The sequence below is a fragment of the Magnolia sinica genome, chromosome 16 (assembly GCF_029962835.1).
Source record: "Magnolia sinica isolate HGM2019 chromosome 16, MsV1, whole genome shotgun sequence".
In the NCBI taxonomy this organism is placed as follows: Eukaryota; Viridiplantae; Streptophyta; class Magnoliopsida; order Magnoliales; family Magnoliaceae; genus Magnolia; species Magnolia sinica.
The window spans coordinates 5,252,161-5,270,284 of NC_080588.1; the positions used below are offsets into that span (position 1 = coordinate 5,252,161).

The 18,124-nt window shown below is 40.1% G+C and overlaps 1 protein-coding gene and 1 long non-coding RNA gene across 4 annotated transcripts in view; one reads left to right on the forward strand and one right to left on the reverse strand.

Annotated features, from left to right (window-relative positions):
* Positions 1-2,184: 2,184 nt before the first annotated feature.
* The window catches only part of LOC131228693 (transcriptional regulator STERILE APETALA), a 44,769-nt gene continuing 28,829 nt past the window's right edge, over positions 2,185-18,124 (reverse strand). Inside the window, exon 2 of the mRNA XM_058224535.1 lies at positions 2,185-3,509. Within this exon, the coding sequence (XP_058080518.1) occupies positions 2,400-3,509 (1,110 nt within the window). The 3' untranslated portion in view covers positions 2,185-2,399. The remainder of the gene's footprint in view (positions 3,510-18,124) is intronic.
* LOC131228694 (uncharacterized) overlaps positions 3,508-18,124 on the forward strand; it is a 34,143-nt gene continuing 19,526 nt past the window's right edge. For all 3 annotated transcript variants that reach the window (XR_009163069.1, XR_009163068.1, XR_009163067.1), the window contains exons 1-2: positions 3,508-4,185; positions 8,573-8,677. This is a non-coding gene — a long non-coding RNA (uncharacterized LOC131228694). The remainder of the gene's footprint in view (positions 4,186-8,572; positions 8,678-18,124) is intronic.

Here is an 18,124-nt window from a genome sequence, read left to right on the forward strand (position 1 = left end):
AGGCCGTGCCGATTAATTATGACAATGAAAACACGATCAATTTGGTGAAGAATTAAATTTACTATTTTAGAACTAAAGATACTAATATTTGTCATCATTTTATCCGATAGGTGCTTAAGAAAGGATGTGTGACTCTTGAGAATATCCATACAAGCGTGAATTCGGTGTATATGCTTAAAAATGTAGTTCTAACAGAGAAGTTTCAATTTTGTTCATATTCTCTAGGTCTAGCAAACGTTTGATGAAGATGAAGTGTGCACAAGAAGCGATAACGATGATGAAGCTATGATAGAGGCAATTAGAGAAGGAACTTGGAGCAATGGTTTATAATGATTGAAGCCATGGTAGTGATTGTTGTCAAATGTCTTCAATCTGACTGGAATAGGGTCTGTCGATGCCATTGACAGACCACTCGATCATATTAAGAAAATCACGAATTTTAGCTTTTGTACGTTGGACAATTTTTGGAGCATTCTTTGATCCCATTGACATGCCTCGATGGTTGTTGATCCTATCAAAGGTCCTATCGACTTTGTGCGCGGTTCTGCGTAAGTGCGCAATTTGTTTCCTATTCTAGGTGTGACACTATACACGTGTAAACAGGATTAGGGGGAATTCTAATCAAGGGATAAACGTTTCTACGGTTTGGGTTGGTAAAAAGGAAGATTTTCCGAGCATTATAAGTGATTTTATCTCTCGTACTTTTGTTTTCATAGTGATTCCCTGTCGCTTTGTGCCATGATTTTTTTTCGCAAATATTTTTCCATATAAAGTTCATGTGCTTGTGATTTCTTTGTTTACGTTTACTTAATCTCATGTGATCTGAATTCATATTTTGCTTTCACGAATTCCTAACAATAATATGGGCTCGTTAGGAGACTTAAGCATGTAGGAAATTAGGTGACTGCTATAAAAAGAATATAAGATTTCCACTTCATATCCAAACAATACTCCTAAATATAGAATTCATGTTTTAATAGTACTCTTAAATTAATCATCTGATGATTATTATATATTATTATTATTATTTTTTCTTTTCCATGTTTTCAATCAATTCCCAATGAATAAGCAAAGAAACATATCTAATTTAAGCTCTATGATTCACCGAAATGAATGGAAAAATATCTTTTGAACTACAAGTTCCCGACCATTCAATCTTCAGGGTTTTTTTTTTTTTTGGTTTCAAGTTCTAATTGGAGTATTGAAGTACTCTCATTAGTCATCCATGTGTAAGTAACCGAAAGATTAGGATTGTCCCAATGAAAAGATTTCCTACAATGGTTTGTCCCGCCTCATTTGTTATATCTAAGATTTGATTGGTTAAAGCTACATCATTAGATGCGGTTTGATTGATTAAAGCTAAATCATTAGATGCTGCATAATGGAAGCGGTTTGATTGGTTAAAGCTACATCATTAGATGCTACCTAATGCAAGCGGAAGCTACACGGTGGATATCCATATGAGAAGTGATCCATGGATTTGTATCTTGATTATCAAATATGAATATGAATATAAATGATGCCTATCTAAATTAAGTCAGTTCATTGATATAGCAGCAAGGTTTCAAGTGTCGGCCGAAACCGGTACATACCTATATCACCCATGAATAATACAGCTACATCAGCCCATATCAGCAGGAAAGTCCAATAAAAGAGCAATATGGGGCCATGTTAATGTTGAATGATACAATATCTGATACACTGATTTAAAATCTTGTTTGGTGAGGGGTTCATCATCTTCTCATTTCTCTGATGCAATGCTTAAGATGATTTTATTTTCATTACATTTGTTTTTGTTAGCGTGGTTTGCACAAATGTCCATGATTCAAATGATCCAAACTGTTGATGTCATGGCCCGTTATGGTGCGGAAATGTGAATAGATAGGATACTCAAATTACGGTACGATCATCCAAATCTAGGAGACTTCAGGATCATGGACAACTAAACATGGCCCACAAGACCAACTCGAGAAAAAAAACAAACCGTAAATCGCATTATCGTGGTTGAAGCAAATACTCCTTTTTTCCTTTAATGCATAACAATAAAAATCATACAGGACACAGGCAACACACTCTACCAGCGCGTGTTAGCCAACCCTATCTATACCCTTTTCTATCACGTGCACCTCACGTGCCTTCCCCTTTTCCCACTACATCTCTGTTAACGTAGCCAAAGCCATTGCGTAACAAGAATGAGCTTTTGGCCAAAAAAAAAATTTCCATTCTTACAACACCCCTGTGACACACCCATCCCAAACCAGTTAAGAACCCAAAATCGGGTGCGCACAATACCCACATGCGTATGTTAAAGGTCAGCAACTATACCGGTCTCACACCCTTGCCCCCACTTATGCACAACCCCCACATAAAGCCGGCGCACTTTAGCGCCGGCCCCTTCATCAGACTGCGGAGAAGCGCCATAGATGTATCCCTGTGTCGCTGGAGCACCCAGCAACGTGCTCCTCATCGGCAACCAGATCGACCGCATCGCCGATCCGCTCCCTCAGTCTGTACAGCAGCTGGCCCCTCTCGATGTCCCACGCCCTGATCGTGCCCCCGGCGTACACGAACGCATATCCACCGTTCATACACCCAAGGACACGCCCGGCGCCCCTGATCCCGAACTGGCACACCTGCTCGAAGGTGCGCACCTGGCGTACCCTAGCCTGGCCCGTGTTATCGATGACCAGGAACAGATTGTTGCTAACGTCAACCGAGTCGACAATGACCCCCTGCTCGAATTCCTCCTCCCCCAGCACAAGCCCTTGATTCCTAAGGTCGAAGACCATGACCCTGCGCCCGGTGCAGGCCACGCCAGTGTCCCGACTCGAGACCCTGACTCGGCCAACTGACTCGGTCATCTCAGTGAGTAGGTGCCAGCCCTGCACTGCGTCGGGATCGGTCAGCGACCCCCCCACGAAGACCAGCTCCTCCGTGCGGCTGTCCCACACGTGGAAGGCGCGGCCAGGGACGCCCGCGTACAGCCCGACCCACCACCGGCTACAGCCGGTGAAGTTAACTAGGGCACCGTCGTTGACCACGTCGCCGAAGTGGGCCCGGCGCGGGGCGGGGTCGCGGATGTTCGCCACGTGGACGTCGCCGTCGAGGGAGGCGAAGACGACGCGGGGGCCATGAAGGACGATCCCGGACACGGCGCGGGAGAATCGCCCGAGCTGGTCGCGTATCTGGGGGCGGAGGGTGCTGACGTGGCGGGTGGTGCGGAGGTCGAAGAGGCGGACGGAACCATCGAGGAAGCCGCACGCCACGTGGCGGTCGGAGAGGGCGAGGCAGCGGCAGGAGAGGGAGTCGGCGGGATCGGACGGGGAGGCGTCGAAGACGAGCGGCGTGTGGACGACGCGGCGGAAGCGGAAGTTTTGGGCGGTGCGGTGGCGGTGGACGTACTCCTCGCGCCACGTGGCGCGCAGGGGGCGGTCGCGGGCCCAGATCCGACGGGTGAGGTTCTGCCACAAGAGCTCTGAGCGAGAAACAGCGCGCCACGTAGAACAGACCTGCTTGGCAGAAAAGACGCAAAAGGAGGAAGTTATTGAGTGGGATGGCGTAATCAGGAAAAGCGGTTCCACTGTCAGTGCGTTTGCCACATGTTAAGATGAGCGGGCCAACTACATTCGCAACACACGTGACATGGTTTCTCACGCGAAAACAGGCCGTCCGATTGCTTGGCCCCAACGTGGATGAAACCCTGCCGAAACCATTCGGATGGATTGAGCATATTATCTTGACCGTCCATCATAGTGGGCAACACCTATTTGATGGGCCGACTTGCATAATTTCACGCCAACACCCGCCGACTGATTCCATGGGTCCATGGAGGATTTGGTACAGAGCTGAAAATCATGATTTATCTTAATGATCCTAATTACCAACATCTAGCTTGCGGGATCTGACGGTCAATATTTTCTGGAGAGTCCACCAATTTGATGGGTGAAGCGGATGGACATTGATTGGCGTAACTGCATAAGCTGCACTTAACGCACATTGTAGCCTTAGGCAAATATAAAAAGATCAAGAGGAAAAAGTAGCGTTCTACCATTCTCCTCTTGGAGAAGAAGAGAAGAACTGGGGGAAAAACATCATCATCACAAGCATTTTTATATCATAGAAGTGCATGTGGTTTGAAGAACTAGAAGACTTGTAGCATTTAACTTCCATGCCCCTTTCTTGAAGGTAAAAGAAAAAGACTTTTGAATTTATCATTGCATGCATGCAACACCTTGATAAGATGGGACACACCACCAAAAACACTTGATGGAAAGAATCCCAGCGGTTGAATGGAAACTACTGCTGCAGGGCTGTTTTTCTTTTTTTTGGGTCCTTAACATTGCTTTGTTGGCCATGGCCTACTATTGACTGATCTGGGGTTTTATTATTCCATCTGGGAGATTTTTGGTGTATGGGCAAATCACACTCCACTCACACAAGATGAACCATTTCGATTGGGGCAAAGTCCTGATCATTGCATAACACCTAGAATCCATCGCATGCGGCCATCTTCCCCCACATGTGGAGGATATTAGAGCCTTGAGAAAGATGGGCCACACCATGATGATCATCTGGTCCACCTATCACGCAACAGTTGCCTAGAAATCCTCCAAATGAGTGGATCAGGCTGGTTTTCATGCGAGGTGATCTTCATCGAGTCCCGCCTTCTGCGCCGATCAGATTTCCTAAGAATGTGAGAGGCTGGCAGGAAAGGCGCAGTGCTACATACAAAAGTTCATATACAGTGCCGACATGTGATCGGTTTCATGATGATGTTGTGATGATGGAGTGCTTACAAACCACATGGTTGAAAATGAACACACCCTTTGTATTTTGTAATACAATCATGTTTCAAATTATCCGGTATCGTATCCCAATACAGATACGCACTGCTACATGATTCGATATGTGCATTGCAGTCGTATTGGTGACCATACACCCAATTTATCAGCATGCAGGTTGGAAATTTTTTTCATGAGCATAAGAAAAAAATTGAAAACAATCATACATCGTTGTATGTTTTTTTTTTTTTTTTTTTCTGTACAATGTCCTGATTTGTCTTAGAAATGAATATTGATTTATAGTACTAGTGGGCAATACATGACACGAATCAGCCCAAACGTTTTTTAATCATAGGATAATTTAAACCATGAATCCAAGAGTATGAAGAAGTACCATTTACCATAGCGGGCTTGTTCGGTATGAATTGGATTCCAAATCACAATTACCATGGCCATGATGTGAATTGGAATTGAATCCTCATTTGTATTTGGCAGCCTATAATTGGAATGCATTGAAAGTGGGTAATATATTCACAGGAACTCCAATTTGAATCAATCAATCAATCAACTTCAATACCCCAAATTAGTGACATTGGCAGAATGATTGTGACACACGCAGATAGTATAGTATAGTGTGTGTGTGTGTGTGTGTGTGTGTGTGTGTGTGTGTGTGTGTGTAGAGAGAGAGAGGGTCTCAAGTCCAACTAGTTGGACCACAACTTACAGTCCACCCAAAGGATACTTCCAACCTTGCACGTAGGTGCAACATCTAATCCATCCTATGAGTTGGGCCCACTGAGGATGCCCTAGTGCAAAAATCAGCCCCATCCACTCATTGAATGGACCACACTTGTATTTTTCTATTTATCAATAGATAGATAATGTTTTTCTTTGATGTCGCCCATCTAAGGAGTAGATGTAACTGTTTTTTGTACCACATGATCCTAGTGGTGGGCCCAAACGGTTGAACTTGAGATAAATATCGACGATATCGGTTGATATATCCCACACTATATCTTGTATCCCACCTATGCGATATGAAATGCACAGGTAGTGCTGATATATCCAACATGTTCAATCCAGTGAGCATCTTCAATTGTCAATCTCTTTTTTTTTTTGAAATTATGTTAAATCAGTGTCAAATGGTTACAAATCCATTGGTTCTTCATGTTTGCATGAAAAATCATGAACTCGGAGCTTTGATTTCGAAATTCATTGGTTCTTCATATTCTCCATTCTTTTTTTTTTTCTTTTTGAAAATTTCCTTCAACCAATTGCCAATTGAGAATAATTTCAAAGTATTTAGGAGTATTTGATGAAATGATCATCACATACAACCTAATTTTGAAAATTGAGAGTAGGGGGTCCAATTTGGGTAAAATTGGGAAAATTCAAAAATTTTCTAATTTCTCCCAAATTGCTTGCAATTTTGCACTCCAAACATGAAATTAAGCATGTATGAGGGCTGATCTACTTATTTGTTGAGTCCTTGTCAATTTTTGAAAAATAAAAATCATTTTAAATTAAAAATAATTTTTTTTTCCAAAATTTCCCCTCAACCAACTGGCAATTGAGACTAATTTTGAAGTATTTAGGAGTATTTGATGAAATGATCATCATATACACTCTAAATGTTATGCATTCAATTTTAATATGATTGCATTAGTTTAGTCAAACAGCACATAGCTTAGGACTCTATACAAAGGAAACCTATTATGTGCACTTCTTTTTTGAGATATTATGATTTAAAAGTGTGTATTAAGGTATTTTTTAACAATCCTTGAAGTTTTATTAAAAAATTCAACCATTTTTCCAATGTTTCCTAAAATATGCAATAAATTACCTGATACAAATGATATATCCCGTGCGATAACCGATACGTATCTGTATCCCAAGAATGCGATAGGTATCACGATATCGATATTTCAAACATTGTGTGTGTGTGTGTGTGTGTGTGTGTTTATAATAGCAAAAAACAAGGAAATCCAAAGCCTCAGGTGGGCCACAAATATAAGGATCCCAAACGACGCAACTTGCAAATAGTTTTTAGCAGTCCATTGGATGGCCAAAGTTTGGATAGTACTATTGGTGTGATTTTATTGATATGGCTAATAATTGGATTGTTTAGGAGTATTATTGGCGTGTCACATACATCAAATTAGTAGCCTAGCGACACCACATACGTCAAGGTATTCAATACTGGTAATAGTGGTTATAACGGCCATTGTCATTACTGTTATGATGTTTGCCATTACGGCCTATAATACACGCACGTGTGCACGCGCGCGCGCGCACACACAATAACAGGCCGTTATGGGCCATTTTTCCCCATAACGGTTGTTACAACCCCGTAACATATATTGGTCCCTACCCTTACCATTACGTAGCCGTTTTTTAATACCTTGGATTAAGTCAGTTTGGGAATAATCATAGGCATTTTGGTCAGGTCAGGTCGGGTCATATAGGTTGTGTATGGAGAAATTCAATATAGACACCTCAAGTTAGAACTCTAGTCAGATCGGGATGCGTGTTGGGTCGAGCTTGGGTTGACCCTTAACCTGACCCAATCTGCCCGTGTTGCACCCTATCAATACATTGTCAAAGCATCATCTACATCCTATTTTTTATGGGGCACAAAATATACAATGGGATCATCTCCCAATATCAACAACCTAATGGCAGCAACACTAGATGTAGGGAAACTGTTGTTGCTTGATGCAGCAAGACATTGAAAGGCTTAATGCTAAGTGGAGGTGTACTACGCTTACCATAATTGAGGGGACATGATTCAAAAGTATCCAACACTGGCATGATCTCTTTATCGCCTGAGGGTTGCCGGATGAAAGTCTGGATCATCTTATGGTAGGCCCTAGCCAGGTACATTTAGGAAGAAAATGGAAGGAATGATTGAAGACACTGCAACTACAACATGTGGGAGTAGAGCCATTGGAAAACCCACTTGATACATACCACAACGTGCTGTATTACAAGGTCCAGGCTATTCACCAGGTGGTTAACGGCGTTGTGAAACTATGAATAAGCAAGTCCAATAATTAGGTAGGCCACACGTTTAGCTTAAGCCCACAGATGAGGTTTGCAAACCCAACACAGCCCTCCACATGCATCCTATAAGGTGGGACCCAGGGCATAGATGATATCTCCAAAATGTATGCCACATAAGTACAGAGGCAACAAACGGTTAGTCTATCCACAATGGGACAACAGACCAATAGTTTGGTCTCCCAAAACCTCCCCCACATAGAGGGGTCCACCAGATGATAAACCCAGACATTTGCATGTGTGGTGTAGGGTTTGAATGACTACTCCATATCTCAGCATTGCAGTTCCTGATGAGGGCAATGATTCAGTTCCCACACAATGCATCTTTTGCCATACATGACATGTGCAATGACCATACATGACATGTGCAATGACTGATTGGTACATCCATCTAGTGGGCCCTCCAGCATATGGTCCTCAGTTCAAAAAATTAAACCACAAAATCCAGACAATCATGATCGATGACCTAACATGGAAGGTAAATAACAAAAACAAAAAAGAAAGGAAAAGACGGAAAAAAAAAAAAAGAAAAAGAAAAAGGAAGAAGAAAGAAAGGATGATGTTTCAGCAGGAAAAGTTACTGCTATTATAGTATTGGTGCAGTTTCTAACTGTGGGCCACGGTTGCACGCGATTTCACCGAATCAAGTCAAGAGCAAAGAAAGATTTTTTTTGTGCTCTCACATTAATAAAGCATAATACTTTATAGTGATTATAGTGGTCGTGTGGCAGGAAAGGGGAGCATGTTTGAAGATCTGGATTCAATCTAGACTTATGTGGGTCACGGCAATAGCAAACGGACCCAAGCTACATCAAGTCAAAGCAACTAATGGTGAGGTGAGACATATCCATGACTCTCTTTTTTTTTTTTTGAGATGTGTTTATGATGCCCTAACACTATTTTCATGTGTGATCGCATATGCACGTGAAATCACGTATGTCACCATGATTTCCACATGCATATGAGTTGCATGATATGCATTGCATGTGATCGCATACAACATATGTGATCACATATTTGCCAATAGTCAGAAATCTAACCATTGGTGCTTTAATTAATTAATTAATTGTTATTTTCAAAATCTATACTTTTTGCCAATAAAAAGGTACTCAAATCAATCCCCCCCATATGCGTTGTATGGAATCACGTACAACATATGTGATCACATATTCGCCAACGGTCAGAAATCTAACCGTTGGCACTTTAATTAACTAACTTATTCATTATTTTATTTTTCAAAATCTTTACTTTTTTTCCAATATAAAGGTACTCATATCAAGTGTGTTTTTGTTTAACTCATGCGTACAAGTCAAAGTGTACAAACCAAACGTCTACAACTACAAGTGTAGCCTATAAGCTACAAGTTATAACTACAAGATTCAAGAATCTACAAGTGTAGGCTTAAAGAAACAAGACTCAAGATAAGAATTTAGATTCGAACTTCTCTCTCTCTCTCTCCCTAGTCTACAACAAGTGTGTAACTACCTCCATCTCTCTCTACTTTCTAGTCCACAACTAAAAGTGTATAACTCTCTCCCTCTCTCTTTAAAATTTTCCCTTATTTTTCATTTTTTTTAAAGAGTATATGTGGGGTCACATATTCGATCGAGCATGATCGCATATTTGATTTGACAACATTGTGTCCTAACATGTGAGGAACATCATCAACTATAAAACACTAGCAGTGATAATCAACTATAGGCGAATTTATCACTGTCTAGTTGAGACCAAATATGATGGGAAGTTGGACTACATCCAACAACGCTTTTAACATAAGGTTGGGAAATGATCTAGTGGAACAACAAATGAACTGCTATTGCCAAAATCTATCTCAAAATAAAATATGATACAAGTGGACCCACTTACAAATCTCTATACCGGAATTTATCACCATATCAGCTGAAATCCAATATAATGGAAGTCTGACCCACACTTATGAACTGCGATTGCTGAATTTATCACTGCCTAGTTGAAATCAAATATTGATGGAAAACAGACCACTTAAGAACCGCTACTGCTGAATTCATCATTTATCAGTCGTTAATCGAAATCAAATATGATGGCAGTGGGTCCCACTTTATCCCTCTACACCTAAATGCCCCACTTCATGCTGACATTAATCAATATGAGTTTTATTATCTTGCACTTCACATGTTCCTTGCACCAGTGTTATCAAAGTTGTACGATTCACAATTCATATCGTATCATATGGTTGTGCAACTTGAATCATACACCCAAATCTCAAATCTTAAATAATCAAAATTGAATCGTACGCTAATTGTAGACCGTATAAATGCGCCCAAAAATTACTTAAAATTCAATTTTTCTTCTTTTTACCCTTAAAAAAGGGTACTCCCCTATTAAAATTATCGAGAGAGAGAGAGAGAGAGAGAGAGAGAGAGAGAGAGAGAGTTTTGATATTCAAAAAACCAAAACAAAGAAAATTTAAAAAAAAATAAAAAATCAAGGTATCTTTTTATTCACTCAATGGAATTGAATGCCATTTTTTATAACATGATCCTACATTCAAGGAAAGCACAAAAGAACAAAATTATTGAACAACTCTTGTATGCTTTTAAGGTAAATTTTTTGATAGACAGCGGAAAAAAAAAAAAAAAAAAGCAAGAAAAAGATGAGAATCCTTTTACTATCATGATATGCATACCATATAAACTTTCTCAACTGATAATATCATGATATGTATTACTTTTTTGGTACATGTTGATGGGAAATGAATAATTGATGATTTTTTTAATCTTTTTTATTTACTTAGATTTTTTTAGATGTTTTTCATATTTTATTTAAAAAATCAGACAAAATCTTAAGATTTATGTATTGATTTGCGATTTGATATGATTCAACCCCTATTACGATTTGTAGTAGGATAACGATTTTGACAAAATTGCCTAGCACTCATGTGACTGCCTCAGACTAAGTGGTTGCCGCAACTCAAAGCTGAATAACTGACTGAAGAGGATGCACATGAAGAAAATAAGTATAATCATGTGGGCATATTTGAAATTTGTACTTCGAAAAAAAAAAAAAAACTTCTCACTTGATTAGATAGAATCGACTACAACTACAACTAATGATGATTATAGTAGTAGTAATAGTAGATGGGCCGGTGTCTCAAGCAAATGCATTTCATTTATTTTGGTTTGTTTGGTATGGAAGCATGGTTGATTTTGGTGACACCTATTGTAATGTTTTTCTTATTTAAATCCCTTCTGATTAGAGTATGGTCCAAGTAATAAAAGCTGAATGAGGCCAAGAACAAGAATTACTCAACATCTTTTATCCGTTTCACATCAAAAGGTTCTATTAAAAAATGAAATAACCTCAAGTGTTTCTCTAGAAGGGAGATTCTTGAAAAACTGCTCAATTGAGGCTCCTTGAGAAACAAACTCTGGAACATCCATGTAGACCTTCTATGTCCACCGCATAAAAGAATCACTTATATAGTCCCTTGATTCACTTATATGTCCATCAAAATCACTGCTAGCTTAAAGATGTCACAAAGGTCTCATGTAAACATGTGACTCATCACAAATGATCTCCACATTTATAGCACACAATATTGCAACCGCTTTTTTTTTTTTTACAAAAATATTATAGAAATATAACCAATCACTAATAATTATGGGTGTAATGACATGGGCAGGACTCCTATGCTAGCTCATGGCAAATTAGAAAATGGTGCTGACTCATCCTAGTCAAATATGGAACTCATGTATGGATATCTAGACAAGCAAGCCATCCAATTGGCGGCTATAATCTTGATGGTTAAAAGAAAAATAGTGAGTGGTCGAAATTCCAATTGAAAAAACAGATGGTTACTACATCTTATAGTAAGTTTTTGGTTATGCTCCATCCATAACTGGGTAAGCAATTTGGAACAGTCTGGATTGTTGTGCAACTACGACATGAGTATGGTTGGGGAATCACCACATGGAAGTCTAGCAGATAATGGTATTCATCCCTTCAAAGAGGACTAGAATCTCCTCTTTGTTTGTTAGGAGATATAAGGTCAGTGGAGGATGATTCAAGCTGTAGGCTATAAAGGGCAAGGGAAAATGCCCAAAATGACATGGGGTGAGATGGTAAGAAAATACTTGATGACCTATGGGTTTAATTGAGGATATGGTCCATGATAGGGTAGAATGGCGGAACAGGATTCATGTAGCCGACCCCATGTAGTTGGGATAAGGTTTAGATGATGAGGATGATGAGGGAGAGGAGGAAGATGACAATCGTTGGTGGATACTTATGCACTTGGAAGTATGGTTATAGATATGTGAAGTGCAAATAAAAGGATCTCTTGAAGCAATGGACGGCTGAGCAGTGCCATAAAAATAAAGCAAGAAATTTGGTGTTGAATCTTTTAGATGTTTAATGGGGAAGAGAAGTGATTGAACTGTCAGATTTGCTCAATGACCCTCAATCGAGTGGTCCTTTTCTTATATAGAAATCATTTTCCCTAATTACAATATATCCCTTAATTACAGTATCCCCTAATTATAGCATAATATCTCCTAATTACAGCAGCATCTGTATCCCCTAATTACAACACTATCTCCTAATTACAACATCTATATCCCCTAATTACAGCAGCATCTGTATCCCCTAATTACAGCATAATATCACCTAATTACAACATCTGTATCCCCTAATTACAGGGGCATCTATATCCCCTAATTACAGGATAATATCACCTAATTACAGCATCTATATCGCCTAATTCAGGAAAGATATTTACAGATCTATTTCCTAAATAATTGTACAATTTATTTATGGTAAGTATGTTATCAATCCTACTAACATCTCCTCTCAAATTGATGTTGGTCGATCAAGTAGCATCAATTTGCCAACAAGAAACTGATGACGTAGTCGTGTCATAGTTTTGGTGAAGACGTCCGCTATCTGATGGTCGCTTGAGACATGTGGAAGAGAGATGATCCAAGTATCAACAGCTTCCTGAATAGAATGTCAGTCCACCTCGATATGTTTGGTACGCTCGTGATAGACAGGATTGGTAGCAATCTGAATAGCACTTGTATTATCAACATGAAGAGGAGTGAGAGTAGACTGAGGAAAACCTATTTCAGCAAGTAAGCCACGGAGCCACATAATCTCCGAGCAGGCTGCCGACATGGCACGGTACTCGGACTCTGTCGAAGATTTGGAAACACGATCCTGTTTCTTACTTTTTCAAGAGATAAGTGAATCACCAAGAAATATACACCACTCGGTGATAGACTGACAAGTATCAGGACATCCTGCCCAATCAGCATCACTAAAAGCCACAAGGCGAAGAGGAGTACCAGTAGAGAAGAACAAGCCACAGTGAGAGGAACCCCGGAGATATTGAATAATTCGGCGGACCGTGGCAAGATGAAGGTGGCGAGGAGACTGCATAAAATGACTGACTTGCTGGACAGCAAAGGAGATGTTAGGCCGTGTAATAGTGAGATAATTGAGACTACCAACTAACTGTCGGAACACCATGGGATCAGGAAGGAGATCCCCCTCCTCACGTCGATACTTGACATTCACTTCCAAAGGGGTATCCACGGAAGAGGAGTCCTGCAAACCAGACAAGGAAATCAAGTCCTCCGTGTATTTATGTTGATGCAGGAAAACCCCAGAGGAATCGGACTGAACTTTCAAACCGAGGAAATACCGGAGAGGACCAAGATCCTTCATATGAAATGAATCATGAAGATGTTGCTTGAGTTGATCAATGATGGCAGAATCAGTCCCAGTGATGACAATGTCGTCGACATAAACCAGAAGAAGAACGATACCAACAGAAGTTGTACGAAGAAACAACGAAGAATCATACTGGCTTTGGATGAAAGAAAATCGAAGTAAGGTAACCCGAAACTTATCAAACCAGGCCCGGAGAGCCTGTTTCAAACCATATAGGGAGCGCTTCAGCTTACACACATTCGACGTCGACGACGAGCAGAGGCCAAGAGGTGTCATGTAAACATCTTCCTGTAAATCACCATGAAGAAATGCGTTCTTCACATCCATCTGGTAAAGGGATCTTCCCCGAGAGGCTGCAATGGCAATAATAGTATGCACAGTTGTCATTTTAGTGACAGGAGCAAAGGTCTCCTCATAGTCAACCCCATACTCCTGGCGGTTACCAAGGGCAACCAAACAAGCCTTATAACGGTCCACAGACCCATCGGGCCGAAGTTTCATAGAAAAAACCCACTTACACCCAATTAGCTTGACATGAGAAGGACAAGGGACCATGTCCTAAGTCTGATTTTCTTGAAGAGATTGAAGTTCTTCCTGTATAGCCTTTCTCCAACACTCATGTTTATTAGCTTGTAAGTAGGAATTAGGAATCGACATAGTTGATAAGGTAGCCATGAAGGAAGTATGAGGGAAACCATACCTATCCGGTTGATGAGAAGTACGGCCAGATCGTCGAGGAGGGTGCAAACGGGATCAGGTGGCAGATCAGACTCAAGAAGGTGTAGAGTTGGTCGACGACATTCATACACAAAACCAGGCTTAAAGCGTTCAAGAGGGCACATCAAATCATCAAAGTGAGGAAGAACAGAAACTACAGGAGATGATGTAATAGAACTAGGAAAGAAATATTGATGCTCAAAGAAAACGACATTACAAGATATATGAAATTTATTGAAAGAAGCATCATAGCACATCCTTTTAGAGATAAGTTATATCCCATAAAGACACATTTCACGGATTGCGCAGAGAGTTTGTGACGTCGATGCGGAGGTAGATGCACAAAATAGACATAGCCAAAAGTGTGTAAGTCAAGAAAGCTAGGGTGCTGTTTATGCGGATAGAATGGAGAGTCGAAATTTAGCACTTTAGAAGGCAACCTATTAATCAAGTATACTGCTGCACCATTTCTGGTATAAGGGCAGGTGTAGCAGCAGTGGAAGATGACACTGGAGCGAGATTTTGAGTGCTGGTTACCCCATCCGAAGTGTGGCCAGTAGCAGTAGCATGATAAGCATTCACGGGTCGGTTTTCAGGACATGTTGGGCATTCTTTGATGATGTGTCCCTTCTGTTTACAGTAGTTGTAGAACTTCTTAGGACAATGGGCAGCAATATACCCAGTCTTTGCAACTATAGCACTAAACTGTACGCATGTCTCGAACCCTCCCTTTGCCTCGAGCAGCGTATGCGACAACATTCTCTTGCGGAAGCGAAGATTGAGTAAGAAGACGTTGTTCCTCTCGAAGAAGTGCTCCAAAACGCACGTCAAGAGATGGTGAAGGATCCCTGTGCATCAGGTTGGAGCGAATAGACTCGAATTCTGACCTTAATTTCATTAAAAACTAGTCTCTTTTGCTAACTTCATGGATTGCTTGAACAGCAAAGAGGGACTCGGCCGACACGTCGGCATACACAATATCGGAAAACTCATCCCAAAGATTCTAAAAACCACAGAAATATTCCTGAACAGAGAGTGTACCTTGGGAATAGGCAGCAAGATCAGTTTCCAACTGAAATCGCTGGGCGGAATGATCGTGATGATAGACCTTTTTCAAGTACTCCCACATCGATTTAGCCATCTTGTGCGGCCTTAAATTGAATATAAGCAGTGGATCAATAGACCCAAGAATCCAAGTCATCACGTGAGCATCTTTCACCTTCCATTGAACCAACGTCGTAGGATCGGTAGGTGTTGGATCACTCCCATCAACATGACCCCACAACTCTTTTCCCATGACAAAAAGTTGAAACTGAAACTCCCAGGCAATATAATTCTTCCCTGTAAACCGAGTTTGAAAGACTTCTGAGTTGGAGTTGTTAGCCATAACTAAAATCTCTCGAAATGCACCAAAAAAACTGCAAACCAAAACCCGCACCCAAGAAACCAGAAAACCAGAGCCTAGAACCACGAAAATTGGACAAAAGACAAGGTTGCAGAGAGTAGCTCTGATACCATGTCAGATTTGCTCAATGACCCTCAATCGAGTGGTCCTTTTCTTATATAGAAATCATTTTCCCTAATTACAATATATCCCTTAATTACAGTATCTCCTAATTACAGCAGCATCTATATCCCGTAATTACAACATAATATTTCCTAATTACAGCATCTATATCCCCTAATTACAGCATAGTATCACTTAATTATAACATCTATATCCCCTAATTACAGCAATATCTATATCCCCTAATTACAACATAATATCACCTAATTACAGCATCTATATCCCCTAATTATAGCAGCATCTATATCTCCTAATTACAGCATAATATCACCTAATTACAGCATCTATATCGCCTAATTCAAGAAAGATATTTACAGATTTGTTTCCTAAATAACTGTACAATTTATTTATGGTAAGTATGTTATCAATCCTACTAACATGAACTACAGCCAATCTATAAATACACGAACAAAGCAGATTGACTTGTACACAAGGAGAAGTAATGGTTAGTTGCCTAACAGCATCTGCAACACCACCTAATCTGAAACTTGGAACTACGAGGAACCTTATGGTCCATGACAATGAAAACCATTTAAGACTATCTCTCTTAATAGCTACTCCAAATAGATGGCTTACTTAGAGTTGTATTTTGAATGAAAGGTTATACAAACAAGCTTATAGGACATTTGACTATTGTTGCAAGCATGTAACAGGGTTGTATCTATTAAAAGCCAATTGATTCAAGGAATGATATGTAAGATCTCTGTGAGTAAATGCTATCGTAGATTAAAGCATCAGGTACATGTGAAACGGAGTTTGATATGACTAATCCACATATATCCTAATGTATTGCTATTAATGTCCTATGGTTTAACTGAGGATGTGGACCTTAATAGAGTGGAATGGCGATGGCCCTAACCTTTGATGTGGGATACCCAAAAATAATAATAACTCTTACATTGGAATATTTAGACCCTTGGCATTTAACTCATTTCCTTTCAATATGAATGTACCTTACTCCAATAGGTTGTCGGAATGTATTCTAGCAAACCTCAACATGGGATTGTGTACTATTCTTCTTCTTTCATATTGGGAAGGATATCATTGGAAAGTCCACATCCAAGAAAAGGCAAAAGCAATTGTCTGGCAGAGCTGTGTATCTCATCAAGATCATGGACTTGCAAGATTTTGATTTTGACATCATCACAGCAGTTAAGAGTATCTGAGAGACCAATAACTAGTGTATGCATCACCCTATTTGTATTCATTGACTAGGTTCTCAAGTGATGATATGGCAAACTAACTAGATGCTATCTCCAACATGCTTATTGGTGGTGCCTTGTGATCTTGAAGGAAATGAATGACGGTGCCTTCTGGAAATAGGGTTCTGATATTATTTTGAGGATGGATGTGGGTTATTGATGCTGAGTTAATTATTCACCATGTTAGAGAATATGTTTGTTTTTCATAACATAGATCAACTTGGTAGGTCAAACATAACATCTTTTAAAGGTACATAAAAAACACAGCTCAATCAAAATCTCATCAAGTTAGTAGCATAGTTCAAAAACTTAAGAATTCGACTGGACTTTTTGCCCAGCCAGATCAGACTCAATACATGACTCCACTTGATATTTAGTAATTACTAAATGGAATCCCAGTCATGGTAATAAAACTTTTAATTAAGTACAATAGATAAATTATGATAACTTAACATCCAAAACAAATCGGGTGCACTGGTGAAAGGCACGTCTTCTCTCAAAAAAGGTGACTGCTCAGGAAAAGAAAAAGAAAAAAGAAAAGGTCACGGCTTGAATCTCACCAATGCCCTTCTTGAGTTTCTTTAAAAAAAGGTATGGATGGGCGAGTGACTGTGCTTGAGTCATCATGAGTTGGGATTGAGATAGTGAACTCGATGAGTCTATCAAATTTGGGAGACACATTGAAGGATGAGTTTCTCGCGGACTCATCACAAGATCTCACTAAGACAAGTCGATATTCTGAGTTTTGAGTTGAGTCCGCTAGTTTAGAACCATGGTTGGCAGATGGTAGGCATGAAGTTGGTAGATAACATGCACGCATGCATGCACACGCACGCCCTCTTGTATGGTCGATTGAATCACATTGCTATTAAGTGCAAGGTGTTCTATAACGGTAATGATGGCCGTAACGGCCACCACTGTTACCTTTACGATACAGGTCGTAACGGCCGTTAGAGTCTCCTTTTTTATTGATTTTTTTTATTTCTGAAAAACCTATATTTGCCCTGTAATGTTAATTAAAAAGTATGGAAAACATGTATATGCCTCATAACAGACAATTACTGGGTTGTTATGGCATTTATAGGGGA